We start from the raw sequence: 24,073 nt of genomic DNA, 5'->3' as shown, positions 1-24,073 counted from the left end.
AGTCTTGCTCTGTTGCCCAGGCTGGAGTACAGTGGCGCAATCTTGGCTCACTGCAAGCTCCGCCTCCCGGGTTCAAGCCATTCTCCTGCCTCAGCCTCCCGAGTAGCTGGGACTACAAGCGCCCGCCACAACACCTGGCTAATTTTTTGTATTTTTAGTAGAGACGAGGTTTCACCGTCTTAGCCAGGATGGTCTCAATCTCCTGACCTTGTGATCCACCCGCCTCGGCCTCCCAAATTATTTCTTTTCTTCTACAAATTTTTGGTTTGGTTTGCTCTTTGTTTGAAGCTCTTTAAGATGTGTCATTAGATTGTTTATTTGAAGTTTTTACCTTTTTTGATGTAGGCACTTATAGCTATAAATGTCTTTCTTAGTACTGCTTTTGCTGTATCCCATAGGTTTTGGTATGTAGTGTTTACATTATCATTTGTTTCAAGAAATTTTTAAATTTCCTTCTTAGCTTCTTCTATGACCTATTAATCATTCAGGAGCAGATTGTTGAGTTTTCATGTATTTGTATCGTTCCCAAAATTCCTCTTTTTATTAATTTCTAGTTTTATTTCATTGTGGTCTGGAAAGATGCTTGATATTTCAATTTTTAAAAAATTTTTTATGACCTAATATATGGTCTGTCCTTGAGAATGATCCATGGACTGAGGAAAAGAATGTGCATTCTCTAGTCATTGGATGAAATGTTCTGTGAATATCTGTTAGGTCCATTTGCTCTATAGTGCAGATAGTCTGTTTTGGTTGTTGTTGTTGTTGAGTTTCTGTCTGGAAGATCTGTCCAATACTGAATGTGGGGTGCTGAAATCTCCATCCATTATTGTATTGGGGCCTATCTCTCTCTTTAGCTCTAATGGTATCTGTTTTATATATCTGAGTGCTCTAGTGTTGGGTGCATATATATTTAAAATTGTTGTATGTTTTTGATGAATTGACCCCTTTATTATTATATAGTGACATTTGTGTCTCCTCTCAAAGTTTTTGTTTTGAAATCTATTTTTTGTTTACTCTTTAAAAATCTTTTATATTTAGTTCAGGCATACATGTGGCGCAGGTTTGTTATACAAGTGAACTTGTGTCATGGGGGTTTGTTGTACAGATTACTTTGTCACCCAGGTATTAAGCCTGGTATTCATGAGCTATTTTTCCTGATCCTCTCCCTCCTCCCAACCTCCACTCTTTGGTAGACCCCGGTGTCTGTTGTTCTCCTGTGTGTGTCCACTTTTTCTCATTTTTAGCTCCCACTTATAAGTGAGAACATGCAGTATTTAGTTTTCTGTTCGTGCATTACTTTGCTAAGTATAATGACCTCCAGCTCTATCTATGTTCCAGCAATGGATATAATGTCATTTGTTTTTATGGCTGCATACTATTCCATGGTATATATGCACTACATTTTCTTTATCCAGTCTACCATTGATGGGTTTTTAGGTTGAGTCCATGTCTTTGGCTGCAGTGAACATACACATATACACATGCATGTGTCTTTATGATAGGACAATTTATATTTCTTTGGCTATATACCCAGTAATGGGATTGCTGGATCAAATGGTAATTCTAGTTTTGGGTCTTTGGGGAATTGACACACTGTTTCTCATGATTGTTGAACTAATTTACATTTCCACCAACAGTGAATAAGTGTTTCTTTCTCTCCACAACATCACCAGTATCTTTTTTTTTTTTTTTTTTTTTTTTTACTTTTTAATAATAGCCATTATGACTCGTGTGAGATGATATCTTCTTGTAGTTTGAATTGCATTTCTCTAATGATCAGTGACACTGAGTTTTATTTCATATGCTTGTTGGCCACATGTATGTCTTCCTTTGAAAGTGTCTATTCATATCCTTGGCCCACTTTTTAATGGTATTTGTTTTGTTTTGTTTTGTTTTTAGACAGAGTCTCAGCCTGTTGCCCAGGCTGGAGTGCAGTGGTATGATCTCCACTCACTGTAACCTCTGCCTCACGGGTTCAAGTGATTCTCCTGCCTCAGCCACCCTAGTAGCTGGGATTACAGGCGTGCACCACCACACCCAGCTAATTTTTATATTTTTGGTAGAGACGAGGTTTTGCCATATTGGCCAGCCTGTTCTTGAACTCCTGGCCTCAAGTGATCTGCCTGCCTCAGCCTCCCAAACTGTTGGGATTACAGTGATGAGGCACCGTGCCTGGAGTGTCTTTTTCTTTTTTTTTTTAATTTCTTTAAGTTCCTTATAGATGTTTGAAACTAGACCTTAGATGCATAGTTTGCAAAAATATTCTCCCATTCTGTGTGTTGTGTGTTCACTCTGTGGATAGTTTCCTTGCTGTGCAGAAGCTCTGTAGTTTAATTAGATCCCATTTGTCAATTTTTGCTTTTGTTGGAATGGCTTTTGGCATCTTTGTTATGAAATCTTTGCCCATTCCTATGTCTAGAAAGATGTTACCTAGGTCGTCTTCCAGGATTTTTATAGTTTTAGGTTTTACACTTAAGTTCTTAATCCATCTTTAGTTAATTTTTGTATAAGTGATCCAGTTTCAATCTTTTGCATAAGCTAGCCAGTTATCCTGGCACCATTTATTGAATAGGGAATACTTTCTATATTGCTTGCTTTTGTTGAGTGTGTTGAAGATCAGATGGTAATAGGTGTGAGGTGTGCAGCATTATTTCCGGACTGTGTATTCTATTTGATTGGTTTATGTGACTGTTTTGGTACCAGTACAATGCTGTTTTGGTTACTGTGGCCTTGTATTATAGTTTGAAGTCAGGTAATATAATGCCTCTGGCTTCATTCTTTTTGCTTAGGATTGCGTTGGCTATTCGGGCTCTTTTTTGGTTCCATATGAATTTTGAAGTCGTTTTTTTTTTTTTTTCCCTAATTCCATGAAGAGTGTCATTGGTAGTTTAACAGGAATATCATTGAATCTATAAATTGCAGTTTGGCCATTTTGACAACAAAATGCTTCTTCCTGTTCATGAGCATGGAATGTTTTTCCATTTGTTTTTGTTATCTCTGATTTTTTTAAACAGTGTTTTGTAGTTGTCATAGTAGAGACTTTTCTCCTCCCTAGTTAGCTGCATTCCTAGGTATTTTATTGTTTCTGTGGCAATTGTGAATGGGATTGTGTTCCTGATTTGGCTCTGACTTTGAAGGTTGTTGGTGTATAGAAATGCTCCTGGTTTTTGTACATTAATTTTGTATCCTGAAACTTTCCTGAAGTTGTTTATAAGGACAAGGATCTTTTGGGCAGAGAGTCTGGGATTTTCTAGGTATAGAATCATACTGTTTGCAAACAGAGATTGTTTGACTTCTATGAAAAACATAGTGCAGTGAAAGCAAACCACTGTCAGCAATGGAATAGAACAATAAAAATGCCCAATAATAAATTTAATTTGAATGTTAAGAACTAATATGAAGCAAATAACACAATCACTGTGAGGGATACATAAAAAGACTTGAGGAAATGAGGAGTGGCTTTTTCTTCCATAGAGAAATTCTAAAATAGAAAGAAAGATATTGTCCCTAAGTTAAGATGTAATTTAAAAATAACAACTAGTGTCTCAATAGGAATATTTTAGCACCTGATCAAATTATTCTGAAGTTCATCGACAAACGTGTCAGAATAGACAGAAAAGGAGAAAGCAATGAGGGAGGGCAAGCATTATTTCACATTTCAAATATAATTAAGCTACAGCAATTAAAATAGTATGGTAGTGGCACAGGTATAAACAACTCAGTGGAAGAAAATTAAAAGAAGAGAGTTACATACAAAATTGAGTGGGGATGTAGGTGATGATAAAAGAGCCAATTCAAAACAGTGGGTGAAACGGATTCAACAAATAACGTAGAGTCCCTACCACTTAATTTTGTTCAGATGGACCAATGATTTTTTTTTTTTTTTTTTTTTTTTTGAGACGGAGTCTCACCCTGTTGCCCAGGCTGGAGTGCAGTGGCATGATCTCGGCCCACTGCAACTTCCGCCTCCCGGGTTCGAGCAATTCTCCAGCCTCAGCCTCCCGAGTAGCTGGGACTACAGGCGCGTGCCAACACGCCTGGCTAATTTTTTGAATTTTTAGTAGAGATGGGGTTTCACCAAGTTAGCCAGGATGGTCTCGATCTCCTGACCTCGTGATCTGCCCACCTCGGCCTCCCAAAGTGCTGGTATTACAAGCGTGAGCCACCACGCCTGGCCGGGATTAATGATTTTGAATGTACAATCATGCAACAAAAACTATGGATGTCTTATCGTACTGGAGTGGGTAAGATCATTGCAAGCATGACAGCAAACTCGTGAAGGCGCAAGAAAATTATTTATGAAAGCAGATATAAAATGGGTATTGACATATTTAATATTTATTTATATGATGGTGAATTTATCTGAAACACATTGTTCCCTTAGAGTAACCTGGAGCTCATATTCTCCAACGCCATTGGAAGTGAAAGAAAGGTTGGGCAGGAGAAAAAGAAAAATGCTTTGTAAGTTCATTTTCGTTGTCAGGATAGCTTGTGGTTTAGGTTCTCCACAGAAGCAAGAACACTTTAGTCACATAGCAAATGCCCCACCGAGTGCGCATGCTGCACAGACCTGTTGCTGCGCATGTTGTTGCGCATGTGCTTTTCTGCCCACCTTCTGCCCATCTTCTGTCCTCGCAGAGCTCTGCAGGGAGAAGTTGTGGCTTCATTCTTTCCGCCATCTTCATTCTTTCTCACTGACAGAGACTCAACCGGTAGGTCCGCAGAGCGGTCTTCCTGGGAATTCAGTTGTGAGTGAATGTGTGGAGGAGCCAGCGTTAGGACAGGTCCCATAGCACGGTCTGTGGCTTCGAGGGAAAAGGGCCTTGTGGTCCAGCTTCTCCCAGGTCGCGATGCAGGCGCCATGGGCCAGTAATCGTGGCTGGGCTGGAACGAGGGAGGAAGGTGGGCCGTGGAGGGGGTAGATCACGTGAAGATGGGGCGAGTGCTGGGGGTGCTGTTAGAGGTGTCTTGAGTCCCGAAAACGCCTGAAACTCTCTGAGGGAGGACAGTTTCCAGACTCCTCATTAGGGAGGCAAGAAGGGACAGTGTGGTCGGTAAGGAAGGGGCCTGGGAACTGGGAATGCTGTGGGGTGGTGACTGCGGCCCTGAGGTCTGTAGAGTGCCTGGTAAAGGTGTCCCATGAGGAACATAACCTTCACTCTGTGTCGCAACTTCTCACCTCCGCCATGTACATCATGGGAAGGAATGGGCGAGGCTGTGCGTTCCAACAAAACTTGATTTTTCGCGAGGTGGGGAGGAGGTGGTGGTGGCCCTAGTATATCAGTGGGACGAAAGCAGCAGTCACTTCAGTTTCAATTCTCTTCCCGTTTTTTCCCTAAATGTCTACATGATGGAGAGTCTAATTGTGAAGCCAACATTCAGAAAAGTCCTCTGTGTTTTGCTATGGCGTTAAGGTGATTTCTATGCCTCTTTGGCTATGACACAAACAAATCTGTCCTTAGTTTGATTGGAAAGCATGAATACTTACTGCTCTGTGACTTATTTTGACAACATTTTTTAAATTAAAAGAGTACAAATCACCATTTTGCCATGGAATGTTCATATATATAGCTAAGTTCTTACACACTTTTTCCAAATAACAATATTTTATTTTCAGTGGGAAATATGAGTGAGCATGTAAGAACAAGATCTCAATCCTCAGAAAGAGGAAATGACCGGGAGTCTTCCCAGCCAGTTGGACCTGTGATTGTGAGTCCTTTAACATTTGATATTTTCTATTAACACAATTTATTTTAAAAAATATTTTTGAACGAGTGTACCTGCACTGACACAGGTGTTCCATGTTAATAAAAAAATGATGATGGCATCTCATGAAGGCAACTTTGGTTCAGGAATATTATATTCTGGTGTTGCCTGTATGGATATGGACATTTTACTCTCTTTTTCTCTCTCTCTATATATATGTTGGAAAATGTCTTTAGATTTATTATTTGATGCACATATGCATTTGTGTGTTTATATTGTTGACTTTTTATTCGCACACACATTTACACCCTTAGGTCCAGCAGCCCACTGAGAAAAAACGTCAAGAAGAGGAACCACCAAATGAAAATCAGGGTATTGCACCTAATGGGGAGATCGAAAATGAAGGAGCACCTGCTGTTCAAGGTGAAGGGAGAGTGGAGAATAATGCTTATGGGTGGTAGAGGTATATTTATGCATTATATTTTATGACATACCCGTAACAGGAGGCCAGAAAACAATAGGAAGGAATCTTAAACATTTCCTGCTGCTGCTGTGGGGAGGGGTGGGACAAGGACATATAAAAAGCCACAAAACTTTCCTACCATTTTGATGGAGGCTTTTTATTGATTGGGTATTTGCTTGGTTGCTGTAAACCTTTGAGTGTTTTCCAGAGCTCCTGTATGGTTTGTTCAGCCAGTTTGTGTTTTTTGTTTTGTTTTGTTTTATGTTTCTGTGGAAAAATGGCAGCTTGCAGCTTCCTAGTCTGCCATCTGCTGACATCTCATGTATTTTTTTAAGATACTTTTTTAACACACATTTATTAATGCTTCCTTATGTCATGTAATGCTAAGTGCTGGAGATGTCAGTGCCAAATTTTTGCCTAAAGCTCATAGTCTGGACTGACTCAAACAAGTCACTTACTGAATGTGATAAGAATAAGAACAAATGACTACAAAAGCTACAAGTAAGTTGTCTAGGGCCAACCTTGGGAAAGGAAAGGGCAGTGTTTGAACATCTCTGCTTTCCTGTTTTTCTGGCAACAGACTCCTGAAATAATTAGCCTACAGGTTTTTATTTCACAATGATAAGGGAATAAATATTATTTCCTCATTCATAGTTCATATTTTAATTTGTAGATTGATGACCTTTTTATCTTTAAGGGCCTGATTTGGAAGCTTTTCAACAGGAATTTGCTCTGCTTAAGATAGAGGATGAGCCTGGAGGTGGTCCTGATATCAGGGAGGGGACTCTGCCCACTCCTGGTCCCACTAAAGTGCTGGAAGCAGGTATGTTATTCAATAAGATGCATACTATAGGGCTTCTATTTTCATAATACTGTATTTTGTGTGACACAGAGACAAAATTACTGCTACTTTAATATCATAATTCACATCTAAAGATTCTTTGAAGGCAGTTCAGACCCCAGATGGCTGCCTTACACACTATCAGAGATAGAGGGCCAGGTTTGGTGGCTAATGCTTTCAATCCCCGCACTTTGGGAGGCCGAGGCAGAAAGATCACTTGAGGCCAGGACTTCAAGTGACAGAGAAAAATTGGGTCAAAGCTAATTGAATTACGATATTAAAGGTATGAAACATGCTAAGAGAGTAGATTTTGAGTGTCTTCACAGCTATGTGAAGTAATGCATATATTAATTAGCTTGATTGAGTCATTTTACAATGTGTATATATTTTAAAACATCATGTTGTATGTGATAAATATATATGATTTCATGTGTCATTTTTAAAAGAAAGATATGAAAAGGTTTTCTAACTTTTGAATGTAAGTCATTTAACCAACAGCCAATAATTTTCAGATGTTTTTACAGACAATTGTTTTTAACAAATGAGTAACATGTTTATAATAAGTATCAGTTTATATTGTAATGTTAATTGTGATGGTAATGGCTTAAAGCTAGTGTGGTGGTTTTCGGTTTACTGTATAAACTGAAATGCTTTTAAGCACGTTGAGAGGCAGGAGTACCCATGAAAATAGTGACAAATATTCACTACCTAAAGAACTACATAATGTCTAAACTAGTCCAAAGTAACGTTTTTACACTTTTTCACAAGATGCACAAAAGTAATACTGACTTTTCTATTTCCTGCACTTAGGCAGTTCTAAGCATATTCTATATTCGGTGTTATTTCATATCAAAATATTTAAATGATACTTTAAAATATATTTTTTTCTTAGGTTTTTGTTTGGTTGACTTTTTACTAAAAGTATAGGCATATTTTTGCTTTCCACTTACACATATAAAATAGATTCACTTGATTTAATTCGTTCTGTACTCGAACAGTCTCTTTGTTTTCCTTATTCTACTAGAAAAAATGGCATGAATTAAAAATATTCTTAATATGCCTGGAAGTCTACCTTCAAAGTTTATTTAGAGGCTAGCTGGATGTAAGCTAAAGGGACACCTTCAGGGTTCTGATTTTAGTTAATCAACACTGTAGTTGTATAACTCTAGTGTCATCTAAATAAAAATCTGCTGAGTAACGTCCCCTAATTTTATATTTATATTATAGGTGAAGGGCAACTATAGGTTTAAACCAAGACAAATGAAGACTGAAACCAAGAATATTGTTCTTATGCTGGAAATTTGACTGCTAAACATTCTCTTAATAAAGTTTTACAGTTTTCTGCAAAGACTTCTTATACTTTTTTGTTAAATTTATTTCTAGATTTTTAATACTCTTGAGAATTGCGTCTTTTATGAAAGTTTAAATCCTGTGTTTGATATGATATAAAGAGAGAACATGTTGATACATTGATTTTCTATCCTGCAACCTTTCTAACTATGCTTATTAATTCCAAAAGTTTACCTCTATATCCTTTTGGATTTTTAACATACACAATTGTATAATCTTTTAATAATAACAGGTGTTTTTTTGCCATTTTTAACATTATTCCTTTTATTTACTTTTCTCATTCATGGTAGTGGACAGAATTTCCCAGTATAATTTGAATGCAGTTGGTGGTTGTAGACATTCTTGTCTTGTTTCTGATCAGAAACACATCATTTTCCATATTTCACCATAATGGTTAGTGTACTTTTCTTATAGGTGCGGCTTATCAGAGTAAAGAAGTTCTGTTCCTGGTTTACTAAGAGTAGTTATCTTCAGTATATGTCGAATTTTATCAAACACTTGTAGTGCATCTATTCAGATGATCATAGGTTTTTTTTGTTTGTTTGTTTTTGTTTTTTGACAGAGTCTCACTCTGTCACCCAGGCTGGAGTACAGTGGTACAATCTCAGCTCACTGCAACCTCTGCCTCCTGGGTTCAAGCAATTCTTCTGCCTCAGCCTCCCAAGTAACTGGGATTATAGGTGCCCGCCACTGCGCCCGGCTGATTTTTGTATTTTTAGTAGAGATGAGGTTTCACCATCTTGGCCAGGCTGGTCTTGAACTCTTGACCTCATGATCCATCCGCCTCGGCCTCCCAAAGTACTGGGATTACAGGCATGAGCCACGGGCGCCCAGCTGAATTTTTTCTTTATTAATTGGTTTATGTGGTGAATTACATTGATAAGTTTCTATATTAGATCTCTGAGCCCCCATTTTCATCTTAACAACCCAATAAAACAGTTCTTCAACAAAGGACTTCATTCAGAGTGCACAGTGCTTAGGGAATCGCAGGGGATTATATAGGTCAATTATTTCTACCTCGACAGAGGTTTAAGTATATTTCTTTGATCCAAAAATATTTAAAATCTATGGTCCAAATAAAAAATGAGCCTAAATTTAGAGGTATCGCAATTTGCCACAAAATATGTGAGAGGTCCATAGGCTGAGGCAAAGATTCTCGAGTCATATCTATACTGTCTCTTTTTGGCCAAGGCGTGAAACAGCCATGGGTTTCTGTCCTGGTTCTGAAACATCCTGGCTGGAAAACATACTTAATTTGGATCTGCTTCCATATTTCTAAAATAGAAATTGTAATGTGTATACTAAATTACTGCTATTATGAATAAGTGAGCAAACATATATGGCTAGATATTACAGTATAAATAGATTTGGTTCATTAGTTAGATTACATTTTTTCATTAAAATTTTCTTTTTTGCATTTTTTTTAACCTTTACAATTACACTTCTAGCAAACAATATTGCTTTTGAATTTCAAGTAGGGGATATTAAGTTAACTTTTTTGATGAATTTGAGTTCAACTGATTTGAATTATCATTTTCTTTTTTTCCTTGTTGCCTTTTTCTTTTTTAAATTGAATATATTCATTGAATGATGTAGTTGGCATCAGACATGGCATCAATTCTAAAGTTGATTTGCAAGTTACCCATACCTGACAAAATCTGCCACAAATATTGCTGTGTGCTGAAAACTCTGTTCCTTGAGATGTGTGATGCCAAGGAAAGTAAGTCAATATTCTGGTTATGCAACACCATACAACTCAATACCAGAGTCTGTCAAGTGGTCAAGCTGTTCCTAAGCAGCACTGCAGTGTCAAACAGACTGAAGTATCACTACTGGTATTATTAGATTGGCTTGTCACACTTACACCGATTTAACTTGTAAGGTGACAATGAGCTTGATGGATCCAAACATTTTATTAACTTACAGAGAAAGAAAAAGCAAGATCAAATTGTGTTAGCTCCCTGTGTCCCTAGTGCTACAGCATGACACTGAATCAGACGTGCTCAGTGACAGAGAGCCTAGGTGGTAGGTCTCTCTGCTGGTGATGAGCCCATAGCCATACCCTATGATAGTAGGCAGTTTTGTAGCCCACAACTGTACCCTAATTTGGGGCAAGAAGGAACATCCTGTGCCCAACTGAAACTAGGGAGATGGAAGTGTAATGGCCTTGTGTCAGGCTCCCGCAATATAGGGAGGTAGGTGAGAAACTGCCTAATTGCAGCCACTTACTGTGCTGCTTTGCTTTCCTTGTGCCAAGAGGAACCACTGGGTGTTCTGCCAAGACTCAGCTCAGACTGCAGTTAAGCTTGTATACCAGGGCCTATGTGGCAAGATGCAGAGTTTCCAGGGCACCATAGCAGAGTCGTTCCCCTACAGGGTTTGGCACAAAACAAAAGGCTGTATGTGTGGGACCTTCAAACATAACATCCACAATAATGACTCCAAAGTGAGGGAGATGCTTTCCATTGCTAGGGTCATTATGATAGACATGCACTAATGCCTGCCATATTAAGGAAGTATTTGGGATGCTGGAATTGAAAAGTACTTGCCATGAGGGATACCACACTCTAGTTGGAGAAAGTCACATAAATAGAAAAGCAGTTGAAGAGCAAGAGGAACACAGGCAAGGGGCCCATCAAACAACAACAAAACAATGAATGCCATAGCCTAGAATCAAGAGTCAAAGGGAAAAGAGTGAGTGTGAGAGTAAAATCACTAGATTGGACTTCCCATATCCATTGATTACTGGGTTTACATTCTTGATTATTTTTGCCATAAGGTTGAGTGACATTTATGCCTTACACTTATAAATACTAAAATAACCAGATAGGCAGTCTTGATTCAAAAAAATATTCACTGATAGACTGATCTGTTTTTCAGCCCCTTTGTATATGGGAAGATCAGTGAATTGGCCAATACAGCCCTTAACTGAGGGAAAATCTGACCAGGATGTCCAAGATTTGTTATGAATATAAAAGTAGGAAATGCGACAGTACTAGCCACTTTCAGACAAAGTGTGGGATGAAGGCCACAAAACCCTGTGTAAGAGAACAGAAGTTTGGAAAGATAGTTCCTGTGATTTGTCATTTGCAATGTATTATTCACAGTAAGCAAATTGTTGGTTTACTAATGGCATATTTGGTTAAGTGAGTAGCATATATTACAGACATGCAGACAAACCAAAACTTGTCTGATAACCTGGGAGTCAGGCTCTGGGCATTGGTCTAGAAAGATGCTAAGGACATAGGAATGTTTCATGCAGGATAAGAGTTCTTAGAGCTCAGAGTCTAATGAATAGACAGTCATTCAGAAGATTGTGACAATACAAATGTAAAACAAGTAATGACAGGGATGAGCCAGGGGATGCTCAGAACACAGAAGCAGGCCGTGTAAACCCGAGTGGTTGGGAGGAGCTTCTGCCAGGGGATGATGTGTATGCTCTAGGTAGTTTCACTGTAAATAACTTTTAATCTCTGTTTGTTATTCCCTTTTTCATAAAAAATATAAATCTCTCCACTTAATCATCTCTATTTTATAGATGAAGTAACTGAGGATCAGAGAAGGTAAGTATCTTATTCAAGTTCAAATCTTTAGCCAGTGGAACAGCCAGTTTTCAGTCCTTTCAGTTCATGTGCACCTTTTATTATATTAGGTTGGTGCAAAAGTAATTGCAGGTTTTGCTATTAAAAGTAATGAAAAATAATGGCAAAAACTGCAGTTACTTTTGCACCAATCTAAATAATCTTTTTGTTCTTAATAGTGTTTTATGTTTTAATTAACATTCACATGCTATGTATAGTTTGCTTTGCTTGTCCCATAAATTATTTTTCTTGAATTCGTTTGCAGTTGTAGAACTTTATTGCCAAGCAGGTGAAATATTTTTCAAAGTGGACTGTGCCACTTTGCATTCCCACTAGCAGTAAATGAGGGCTATAGTTGTTCCATGCCATCATGAACACTTGGCATAGTCAATTGTTTGAATTCTGGTCATTCTAATAGTTGTGTAGTGGTATATACTCCTGCTTTTAATTTGCATTGTAATATGTTGAACACATTTTCAGGTGTTCGTTTGTCATACATATGTATTCTCTGCTCAAATGCGTTGGACATATTTTATTGGGTTGGATGTCTTGTGTGTGTGTGTGAGAGAGAGAAAGAGAGAGAGTGTGTGTGTGTTTTAAGGGTTTACTATTTATATTTATTCTTGGTATTACGAAAGTGTACAGTGAAACACCTTTGTCTGAGACTCTTCACTTGTGCTGGATAATCATGCCTTTCTTTGTTTAGGGGCATTTCTTTGCTTTTTTAAAAATTTTTGAGATGGAGTCTCTCTGTGGCCCAGGCTGGAGTGCAGTGGCATGATCTCGACTCACTGCAACTTCTGCCTCCTGGGTTCAAGCAGTTCTCTGCCTCAGTCTCCCGAGTAGCTGGGATTATAGGCGCCCACCACCATGCCCGGCTAATTTTTGTATTTTTAGTAGAGACAGGGTTTCACCATCTTGGCCAGGCTGTCTCGAACTCCTGACCTCATGATCCACCCGCCTCGGCCTCCCAAAGTGCTGGGATTACAGGCATGAGCCACCGCACCCGGCCTTCTTTGCATTATTTCTCTGATAATTTCTTTTGCCTTTCTCTTTTCTCAGTATCCAGAGATTTTCTTAATCTAAATCTATATCACCTTTATTAAAACTTTTAAAATTGTTTCACTCCTGTCTTTCATTGAATGCTTTTTTATTTGCTACCTAATTTCTAAGAGACTTTAAAACTACTTTTTCTTAATTGATAACTGAAATATAAGTATACAGCTTAACCAATTGAGCTCTCCTGTTGATACTAAAGTGAAGGCAACTTCCTAAAACATATTGGATACTCATTTTTTTCCTCTACTGTGGAAGGATGTACACAGCACTGGAGTTGTAGGAGTTGTATGTTGCCCATAGACTTGCAAGCACTGCTACCCCCCACCCCCGCCGCCACCAACTTTGACAACAACCTAAATTTTTTTTGAAAAGGATAAAAGATAGCCCATGGGGAGTAGGGATTCTTAAGTTGTACTGACTTTGGTTGGAGTGCTTTGAATGAACTAAGTTCAATTTGGGGCACGCTGAAACTCAGGGAAAACTGATTTCTGCTGTTCTCTCCAAGTCATCTGATGACTGTCTTTGATTCAGAAATTTGGGTATGGAAGCACTCAAAGGGAAGACAGAAAACTTGGGCAATGAGTGAAGATGGAGAGATTATTGTTTTCTCCACAGAGAAAGATAAACCCATAAAGTCTGGTCTGTTTATTCTCAAGTCTACCCATTAAAGGTGATTGAAAATGTTTTTCTGTTGCTCAAGCTTTGGATCATAGACTTTTGTGAGGAACTGTGTGGCTGGGTCAGAAGCCATACTGAAGATGGATGCCAACCTCCATCAGCCAGGGATCCTTGAGGTCTAAGAGATATTTATTTCAGCTGCTAAGATAATCTTCTCTGGGTGAGGAAAGTAATTATACAAATTAGTCTATGACATAGGGAAACAAAACCTCAGGAGGACCAGAGATTACCAGATGTGTCTGTTGGGCAACGCGAGGCTAAGAATCCAATGATGAGGCAGCAGCCCCTCCACGTTGCTTGGTACCAGACAGCTCAGGTCGATCAGAGTCATAGGCACCTAAAATTCCAAGATTCACAGGATAAGAATTTGCTGCAGTTGTGTGTAAGGCGGACTCCTCCTTCACAAAATGTCTGCTTTGGTGGTACTGGTAACAGCCATTGCTTAATTTTCCACTGCTGCTTTTTTCACTTAATTCAACAGTTCTTAAGCCAAACCTTTACCAATAACTCCTCAGCTTTGAATACTGAAGGCTGTTCCTCCAGGGTAACTCAATTGAGGTTATGTTGTCTTCCCGAACATACCATCCAACACTCTTAGTTATTCCAGAATAAAGATTGTGTGGTTCCAAGCATACCATGGATTTGCTGGCATGAGATGCTTTGATGTGCAATAGTTCAATCAGCTGGGTCACATCTGAATTACTTTGTAGTGCCTCAGTTTACTATATGACATTATTTTTAGTATTGAGGCAGAATTCAATTACAGAAAAATTCACTCTTTTGTTCTACAGTTTGAGTTTTGACAAATGCATGCAGTATATAAGTACTACCACAATCAAGCTATAGAATAGTTCTATGATTCCAAAATTTTGTCTTCTGCCCTTTTTAAGTCAACCTCTTCCTCTGTCTCTATCCACTGGCAGCCACTGATCTGTTTTCCAACACTATGGTTTGGCCTTTTGTAGAATCATATAAATAAAATTATAGAGTATTTAATTTTTCACACCTGGCTTCTTTTACATTTCTTTTACTTTTCACTATCCAGCATGAGATTCATTCATGCTGTCTATCAGTACTTTGTTCCCCTTTATTGATGAGTAGTATTTCTCTGTATGGATTTAACACTATTTGATTAAAGGACAAATTGAAGGACACTTTATTTGTTTTCCTTTCTTGGAGATAAAACCACTCCAAGAAGATCCATAACGTGGTTTGAATATTTGTCTCCTCCAAATCTCATGTTGAAATGTGATTCCCAGTATTGGAGATGGGCTATGATGGGAGGTGATTGGATCATGGAGGCAGATCCCTCCTGAATTGTTTAGCACCATCCCCTTGGTGATAAGTGAGTTCTTGTTCAGTTCACATGAGATATGATTGTTTAAAAGTCTGGGACCTCTTCCCGCTCACTCTACTGATGCCTCTCACCATGTGTTATGCCTGCTCCCTCTTTGCCTTCTGCCATGATTGTAAGCTTCCTGACACCTCCCCTGGAAGCAGATGTGGGCACCAAGCTTTCTGTATAGCCTGCAGAACCATGGGCCAATTAAACCTCCTTCCTTTATAAATTACCCAGCCTCAGGCATGTCTTTATAGCAATGTAAAAATGGCCTAACACAGAAAATTGGGGAGGAGTGGGGCATTGCCATAAAGATAACTGAAAATGTAGAAGTGGCTTTGGAACTGGGTAATGGGTAGAGGTTGGAAGTGTTTGTAGGTCTCAGAAGAAGACAGGAGGACAAGGGAACATTCAGAACTTCTTAAATATTTGTTAAGTGGTTGTAACCAAAATGCTGATGGAAATATGCACAGTGAAGGCCAGGCTGATAACGCCTTAGATGAAAATGAGGACGTTATTGGGAAGTGGATCAAAGGTCACCCTTGTTACACCCTAGCAAAAAACTTGGCTGCATTGTGTCTATGCTGGAGGGATTTGTGGAAGTTTGAACTTAAAAGTGATGACTTAGGGTATCTGGTGGAAGAAATTTCTAAGCAGCCAAGTGTCCAATATGTGGCCTGACTGCTGCTCACAACATATGATCAGATACAAAAGCAAATAAATGACTTAAAGTTGGAACTTATATTTAAAAGGGAAATAGAACATAAAACTTTGGAAAATTTACAGCCTGGCCATGTAGTAGAAGAGGAAAGACCATTTTTCAGGAGAGAACATAAACAGACTGTGGAGCAGCCACTTGCTAGAGAGGTTAACATAGTAAAAGGGAGCCAAGTGCTAATGTCCGAGACAATGGTAAAATGCCTTGAAGGCATTTCAGAGATCTTGGAGATAGCGCCTGCCATCACAGGCCCAGAGACTTAGAAGGAAAAGAATGATTTGTTGGCCAGGCCCCAGGTCCTGCTGCCCTGTGCAGCTTCAGGACACTGCTTCCTACATCTTGGCTGCTCCAGCTCCAGCCTCAGTGAAAAGGGCCTCAGATACTGCTCAGGCCACTGTTTTGGAGAGCACAAAGTGCCATAACCCTTGGTGGTTTCCATGTGGTGTTAAGTCTGTGGGTACACAGGATGCAAGACTGAAGTAAGCTTGGCAGCTTCCCTCTAAATTTCAGAGGATGTACAAGAAAGTCTGGCTGCCTGGACAGAAGCCTGCCACAGAAACAGAGCCCTCACAGAAATCTACTAGGGTAGTGCAGAGGAGAAATGTGGGGTTAGAGTCCTCCCCTCACAGAGTCCCCACCAGAGCACTGCCTAGTGGAGTTCTGTAAAGGAGACTGCCACCCTCCAGACCCCAGAATGGTAGAGCGACCAGCAGCTTGCATGCTGAGCCTGGAAAAGCTGCAGGCACTCAGCTCCAACCCATTAACATAGCCACAGGGGCTGAAACCTGCAAGCCACAGGGGTGGAGATATCTAAGGCTTTGGGAGCCCACCACTTGCAGCAGTGTGTCCTAGATGCTGGACATGGAGTCAAAGGAGGTTATTTTGGAGCTTTGAGATTTAATGACTGCTCTGCTGGGTTTCAGACTTACTTAGGGGTTTCAGACTTACTTAGGCCTGTAGCCCCCTTTTTTGTCCCATTTACCCATTTTGGTATGGGAATGTATATCCAATACCTGGTACCACCATTTTATCTTGGGAGTAAATAAATGTTTTTTGTTTTTTGTTTTTTTTTTTTATATCACAGGCTCATAGGTGGAAGGAACTCATCTCCAGATGAAACTTGGTACTTGGGACTTTTGAGTTAATGCTGGAATGAGTGAAGACTTTGGGAGACTATTGTGAAGGCATGATTATATTTTGAAATGTGAGAAGGACATGAAATTTGAGGGGCTAGAGGCGGAATGATATGGTCTAAATCTCATGTTGAAATGTGATTCCCAGTGTTGGAGGTGAGCCCTGGTGGGAGGTGATTAGATCATTGAGGCAGATGCCTCATGGATTGTTTAACACTTATCCCCCTTGGTGATAAGCAAGTTCTCACTCAGTTCATACAAGATGTGGTTATTTAACAGTCCAGGATCTCCCCACTTTGTTCTCTTGCTCCCTCTTGCCATGTGATATGCCTGTTCCTTCTTTGCCTTCCAACATGATTATAAGCTTCCTGAGGCCTCCCCAGAAGCAGATGCTAGCACCATGCTTCCTGTGCAGCCTACAGAACTGTGGGCCGATTAAACCTATTTTCATCATAAATAACTCAGCCTCAGGTATTTATGGCAACACGAAAATGGTCTAACAATCTATCTGTGAGATTTTTGGAGACATAACTTTTCTCCTTTTTGAATAAATATCTAGGAGGAGGATTGCTAGATCATATAAAAAGTGTATATTTAAGTCTATGCAATGAATTGAATGTGTCCCCATCGAATTCATATGTTGAAATCTCAATGGAGTGGTATTAAAAGATGGGATATTTGGGAGGTAATTAGGTATTGAGGGTGGGACCCTCATGAATGGGATTAGTGCCCATATAAAAGGGACCCTAGAGAGCTCTATTACCCTCTTTCCACCATCTGAGTTTATGGTCAGAAGTCAACTGTCTGAAACCTAGAAGAAAGCTTTGACCAGAACTCTAATATCCTGGCACTCTAATCTCAGACTTGTAGTCCCTAGAACTGTGAGAAGTAAGTTTCTGTTGTTTATAAGCCATCTACTTTATGATATTTTGTTATAGCAACCTGAATGGACTAAGACAGTTTATTAGAAATTGGCAAACTGTTTTCCAAAGTGTCTGTGTCATTTTACATTCCCACCAGCAATGTGTAAGAGTGTTAGTTACACTGTATCCTAGGTAGTACTCGGTATTGTCAGTTTTTTTTAAAAAATTTTCTTCACATTTTAGGTGTTGAGAGATTTTATTATTAATGGATGTTGAATCTTATTAAATGCTTTTTTTCTCATTTACTAAGATTATCATATAACATGCAAATATGAACCAACCCTGAATTTTCAGTATAAGTCTCATTTCCTCATTGTATTTTTGTATTTTTAATATATTGCTGGATTCAGTTAGCCAATATTTTTGAGAATTTTTGTGTGCATATTCATAAGAAATATTGTGTGTAGTTTCATTTATTTGTAATGTCTTTTATTGTTTTTGTATCAGAGTAATGATGGATTCATAAAATTAGTTGGGAAGTATATTAGGGTTTTCTAGAAGGACAGAACTAATAGGATAGATGTATATATGAAGGAAAGCTTATTAAAGAGTATTAGCTCACACAATCACAAGGTAAAAACCCACAATAGGCCATCTGTCTGCAAGCTGAGGAGCAAGGAAGCCAGTCTGATTCCAAAAATCTCAAAAATAGGGAAGCCAACAGTGCAGCCTTCAGTCTGTGGCTGAAGACCCAAGAGCCCCTGGCAAACCACTGGTGTAAGTCTGAGTACAAAAGCTGAAGAACTTGAAGTCTGATGTTTAAGGGCAGGAAACATTCAGCATGGGAGAAAGATGAAGGCTGGAAGACTCGGCAAGTTCACTCCTTCCACCTTCTTCTGCCTGCTTTTTATTCTAGCTGCACTGGCAGCTGATTAGATGGTGCCCACCCAGATTGAGGGTGTGTCTGTCTGTCTCAGTCCACTGACTCAAATGTTAACCTCCTTTGGCAACACCCTCACAGACACACCCAGGAACAATACTTTGCATCCTTCAATCTAATCAATTTGACACTCTATATTAATCATCACAGGAAATATTTTTGTCTGTTCCATTTTCTTGAAGAGTTTGGATGAATTGTCAATATTTCTTCTTTAGGGGTTTAACAGAAGCCATTTATGCCTGGCATTATTTTGCTGGGACTTCAAAAAATATGGATTCACAGAAAGAGGTTGAAACCCTAAATAGACAAATATCAACTTCTGAAATGAAATCAGCAATAAAGAACCAGCCAACTAAAAAATGCTCTGGATCACGTAGACAGTTACATTCTACCAGATGTACAAAGAAAACTGATACCAATCCTACTGAAACTATCCCAAAAAAAGTCGAGGAGGAGGAGGGTTTCCTCCCTAGCTCATTCTATGAAGCCAGCATCAGCCTGATACCAAAATTTTGCAGAGACACAATGAAAAAAGAGAAATTCAGACCATTAGCCCTCATGAACATAGATGCAAAAGTCCTCAACAAAATACTAGGAAATCAAATGCAACAGCACATCAAAAAGTTGATACACCATGATCAAGTAGGCTTTATTCCTGGAATGCAAGGCTGGTTCAACATATGCAGATTAATAAATACAATTCACTACATAAACAGAACTAAAAACAAAAACCATATGATCATCTCAATAGATCCAGAAAAAGGTTTGATAAAATCCAACATCACTTCATGATAAAAATTCTATCAATGTACTAGGCATCAAAGGAACATATCTCAAAATAATAAGAGCAATCTATGACAACCCTATATCCAATGTAATAATGAGGAAAAGCTGAAACATTCCTCCTGAGAACTGGAAAAAGACAAGGATGCCTACTTTCTCTACTCCTATTCAACATAAATACTGGAAGTCCTAGCCAGAGCAATCAGGAAAGAGAAAGAAAGAAAAGGCATCTGAATAGGAAAAGAAGTCAAACTATTTATCTTCAGTGACAATATAATTCTATACCAAGAAAATCCTAAAGACTCTGCCAAAATGCTCCTAGGATTCATAAATGACTTTCATAAAGTTTCAGGATACAAATTCAATGACAAAATATCAGTAGCATTTCTATACACCAGCTTCTAGGCTGATAGTGAAATCAAGAACAGAATCCCACTAACAATAGCCACAAAGAAAATGAAATACCTAGGAATACAGCTAACCAAGGAGGTGAAAGATCTCTACAAGGAAAACTAAAAAACACTGCTGAAAGAAATCAGAGATGACACAAATAAATGGAAAAACATTCCGTGCTCATGGATTGGAATAATCAATGTTGTAAAAATGGCCATAATTCCCAAAGCAATTTGCAGGTTCATTGCTACTGCTATCAAACTATCGATATTCTTCACAGAATTTTTAAAAGTATTCTAAAATTCATAAGTAACAAACAAAGAGCCTGAATAGTCAAAACAATTCTAAGCAAAAAGAACAGAGCCAGAGGCCAGGGACATCACACTACTGACTTCAAACTGTACTATAAAGTGACAGTAACCAAAACAGCATTGTACTTGTACAAAAACAGACACATAGATTAATGGAACAGAATAGAAAACTCAGTAAAATAGCCTCACACCTACAACCATTTGATCTTTGACAAAGTCGACAAAAACAAGCAATGGGGAAAAGAGTCCTTATTTAATAAATGGTGCTGGGATAACTGACTAGGCATATGCAGAATATTGAAGCTGTACTTCTATCTTTCACCATATACAAAAATTAACTCAAAATGGACTAAAGATTTAAATGTAAGACCTCAAACTATAAAAATCCTGGAAGACAACCTAGGAAATACTCAACACTGATTTTTGCAAAGAATTTTTGGCTGAGCCTCCAAAAACAATTGCAACAAAAACAAAAATAGATGAGTGGGACCTAATTAAAATAAATATCTTTTGCGCAGTAAAATAAACTATCAACAGAGCAAATAAACAACTTACAGCATGAGAGAAGATATTTATAAACTATGCATCTGACAAGGGCCTAATATCCAGAATCTATAGGGAACTTAAAGAAATTAACAAACAAAAACCAAATAATCCCGTTAAAAATGGGCAAAGAACATGAACAGATGCTTCTCAAAAGAAGACACACAAGTGGCCAACAAACATGAAAAAATGCACAGCATCACTAATCATCAAAGAAATGCAAATCAAAACCACAATGATATACCTACCATCTCACACTAGTTGGAATGGCTGTTTTTTAAAAATTGGAAACAAACAGATGCTGGTGAGGCTTTGAAAGAAAAGGAATGCTTATACAATGTTGGTATGACTGTAAATTCGACCATCCATTGTGGAAAGCAGTCTGAAGATTTCTCAAAGAACTTAAAACAGAACTACCATTTGACCCAGGAATTCCATTACTTGATATATACCCTATAGAAAATAAATCATCATATCAAAGAGATACATGCATTCATATATTCATCACTGCACTATTTACAATAGCAAAGACATGAAATCAACCCAGGTGCTCCTCAATGGTAGATTGGATAAAGAAAATGTGGTACAAATACACTATGGAATACTATGCAGCTATAAAAAGAATGAAATATCACCTATACAGCAACATGGATGCATCTGGAGGCCATAATCCTAAGCAGAGTAGCACAAGAACAGAAAACCAAATACCACATGTTCTTATTTGTAAGTGGTAGCTAAGCATTGAGCACACATGGTCATAAGTACGGGAACAATAGACACTGTGGACTACAGAAGGGTGGGGTTGGGTGTAAAAAAGTATGTATTGAATACTATGCTCACTACCAGGTGACAGAAACTGTACTCCAAATGTGAGCATCATGCAATATTCCCATGTAACAAATCTGCACATGTACCTGTTGCATCTAAAATAAAACTTGAAATTAAAAAAATATGGATTCAAATAATTTAATAGATCTGGGTATTCTGAGTTTTTTTTTCTTGTGAGTCTTGATAACACTGTGTCTTTTAAGGAATTTTTTTAAGTTTTATTGAAGTTGTTGAATTTATAGGCATAAAAGTGTTTGTATTATCCCTTTTTTATAGTTTAATGTCTGCCAAGTCTATTGAGATGCCTTCCCTACTGCATTTATGATACTGATAATTTATTACCTCTAAGTTTTTTGTTCTTTGAGGAAATTACTCTAGCTGGAGTTTTATTAATTTTATCAATCTTTCCAAGGAATAGCTTTTAGCTTAATTGATTTTCTTTTCTTTTTTTAAATTATACTTTAAGTTATGGGATACATGTGCAGAACGTGCAGGTTTGTTACATAGGTATACGTGTGCCGTGGCGGTTTGCTGCACCCATCAACCCATCATCTAGGTTTTAAGCCCCACATGCATTAGGTATTTGTCCTAATGCTCTCCCTCTCCTTGTCCCCCACCCCAGGACAGGCCCCAGTGTGTGATGTTTCCCTCCCTGTGTTCATGTGTTCTCATTGTTCAACTCCCACTTATGAGTGAGAACATGTGGTGTTTGGTTTTCTGTTCCTGTGTTAGTTTGCTCTCCTGTTTGAAGTGTCTCTTGACCCCTGCTGGGAGGGCTCTCCCAGTCAGGAGGCATGGGGATCAGGGACCCACTTGAGGAGGCTGTCTGTCCCTCAGCAGAGCTCGAGCGCTGTGCTGGGAGATCTGCTCTCTTCAGAGCTGGCAGGCAGGAACGTTTAAGTCCGCTGAAGCTGTGCCCACAGCCACCCCTTCCTTCAGGTGCTCTATCCCAGGGAGATAGGAGTTTTATCTATAAGCCCGTGACTTGGGCTGCTGCCTTTCTTTCAGAGATGCTCTGCCCAGAGAGGAGGAATCTAGAGAGGCAGCCTGGCTACAGGGGCTTTGCACCCCACTGTGGTGGGCTTTGCTCAGTCCGAACTTCCTGGTGGCTTTACACTGTGAGGGGAAAACTGCTTACTGAAGCCTCGGTGATGATGGATGCCCCTCTCCCAACCAAGCTTGAGTGTCCCAGGTCAACCTCAGACTGCTGTGCTGGCAGTGAGAATTTCTAGCCAGTGGATCTTAGCTTGTTGGGCTCTGTGGGAGGTGGGATCCACTGCACAAGACCACTCAGCTCCCTGGCTTCAGCCCCCTTTCTAGGGGAGTGAATGGTTCTGTCTCACTGGTGTTCCAACCAACACTGGGGTACAAAAAAATAACTCCTGCAGCTAGCTCGGTGTCTGCCCAAATGGCTGCCCAGCTTTGTGCTTGAAACCCAAGGCCCTGGTGGTGTAGGCACCCAAGGGAATCTCCTGGTCTGTGGGTTGTGAAGACTGGGAAAAACATAGTATCTGGGCCGGATAGCTCTGTCCCTCACAGCACAGTCCCTCATGGCTTCCCTTGGCTAGGGGAGGGAGTTCCCCGACCCCTTGTGCTTCCTGGGTGAGGCAATGCCTCACCCTGCTTCTGCTCGCTCTCCATGGGCTGCACCCACTGTCTAACCAGTCCCAATGAGATGAGCTGGGTACCTCAGTTGGAAATGCAGAAATCACCTGCCTTGTGCATTGGTCTGTTGGTCTTGCTGGGAACTGTAGACCAGAGCTATTCCTATTTGGTCATCTTGCCTGGATAGCCACATTTTAAAAATCCATTTATCTGTTGATGGACACAGATTACTTCCAAATCTTAGCTATTGTGAACAATGCTGCAACAAACATGCAAGTGTAGCTATTCCCTCCATGTACTGATTTCCTTTCTTTTGGGTATATTTCCAGCAGTGGGATTGCTAGATCATATGGTAGCTCTATTTTTAGTGTTTTGTTTGTTTGTTTGTTTTGTTTTTTGTTTGCTTTGATGGAGTTTCACTGTGTCTTCCAGGCTGGAGTGCGGTGGCACAATCTCGGCTCACTGCATTCTCCACCTCCTGGGTTTAAGCAATTCTTGCCTCAGCCTCCTGAGTATCTGGGATTTCAGGCACCCACCACCATACCCAGCTAGTTTTTTTTTTTTATTTTTAGTAGAGTCAGAGTTTCACCATCTTGGCCAGGCTGATCTTGAACTCCTGACCTTGTGATCCACCCACCTCAGCCTCCCAAAGTGCTGGAATTACAGGTGTGAGCCACCGCACCCGCACTACTTTTACTTTTTTGAGGAACCTCCAAACTCTTCTCCATAGTACTTGCACCAGTTTATATTCCCACCAACAGTGTATAAGAGTTCCCTTTTCTTCACATTCTCTCCAGTATTTGTTATTGCCTGTCTTTTGGATATTAGCCATTTTAAGTGGGGTGAGATGATAACTCATTGTACTTTTTATTTGAATTTGTCTGATGATCAATGATGTCGAGCACCTTTTCGTGTGCCTGTTTGCCATTTGTATGTCTT

At 39.3% G+C, this 24,073-nt stretch overlaps 2 protein-coding genes across 3 annotated transcripts in view; both read left to right on the top strand.

Annotated features, from left to right (window-relative positions):
• The first annotated feature begins 4,590 nt into the window (after positions 1 to 4,590).
• Positions 4,591 to 24,073, top strand: part of LOC112615765 (putative G antigen family E member 3) — a 76,647-nt gene continuing 57,164 nt past the window's right edge. Inside the window, exon 1 of the mRNA XM_025372632.1 lies at positions 4,591 to 4,712. Within this exon, the coding sequence (XP_025228417.1) occupies positions 4,595 to 4,712 (118 nt within the window). The 5' untranslated portion in view covers positions 4,591 to 4,594. The remainder of the gene's footprint in view (positions 4,713 to 24,073) is intronic.
• On the top strand, positions 4,625 to 8,360 carry LOC112615766 (P antigen family member 5). Of its 2 annotated transcripts, none has more exons than XM_025372635.1 (5): positions 4,625 to 4,902; positions 5,618 to 5,709; positions 6,021 to 6,129; positions 6,867 to 6,992; positions 8,238 to 8,360. In XM_025372635.1, the coding sequence occupies exons 1-5, from the start codon at positions 4,851 to 4,853 to the stop codon at positions 8,252 to 8,254; spliced, it is 396 nt and encodes a 131-aa protein (XP_025228420.1). In that variant the 5' UTR covers positions 4,625 to 4,850; the 3' UTR covers positions 8,255 to 8,360. The 2 variants fall into 2 exon arrangements, with proteins under 2 accessions (XP_025228420.1, XP_025228421.1); XM_025372636.1 differs by having other exon boundaries at positions 4,668 to 4,712.

This window comes from Theropithecus gelada, chromosome X (assembly GCF_003255815.1).
Source record: "Theropithecus gelada isolate Dixy chromosome X, Tgel_1.0, whole genome shotgun sequence".
Taxonomy (NCBI): Eukaryota; Metazoa; Chordata; class Mammalia; order Primates; family Cercopithecidae; genus Theropithecus; species Theropithecus gelada.
This window is presented reverse-complemented; position numbering and strand designations above follow the sequence as displayed.

Coding starts and splice junctions, on each gene's coding strand:
- LOC112615766 (XM_025372635.1), top strand. CDS start 4,851: ATGCAGGCGCCATGGGCCAGTAATCGTGGCTGGGCTGGAACGAGGGAG. Junction 4,903..5,617: donor GGCTGGAACGAGGGAGGAAG/GTGGGCCGTGGA, acceptor TTTTATTTTCAG/TGGGAAATATGAGTGAGCAT. Junction 6,130..6,866: donor AGGAGCACCTGCTGTTCAAG/GTGAAGGGAGAG, acceptor TTTATCTTTAAG/GGCCTGATTTGGAAGCTTTT.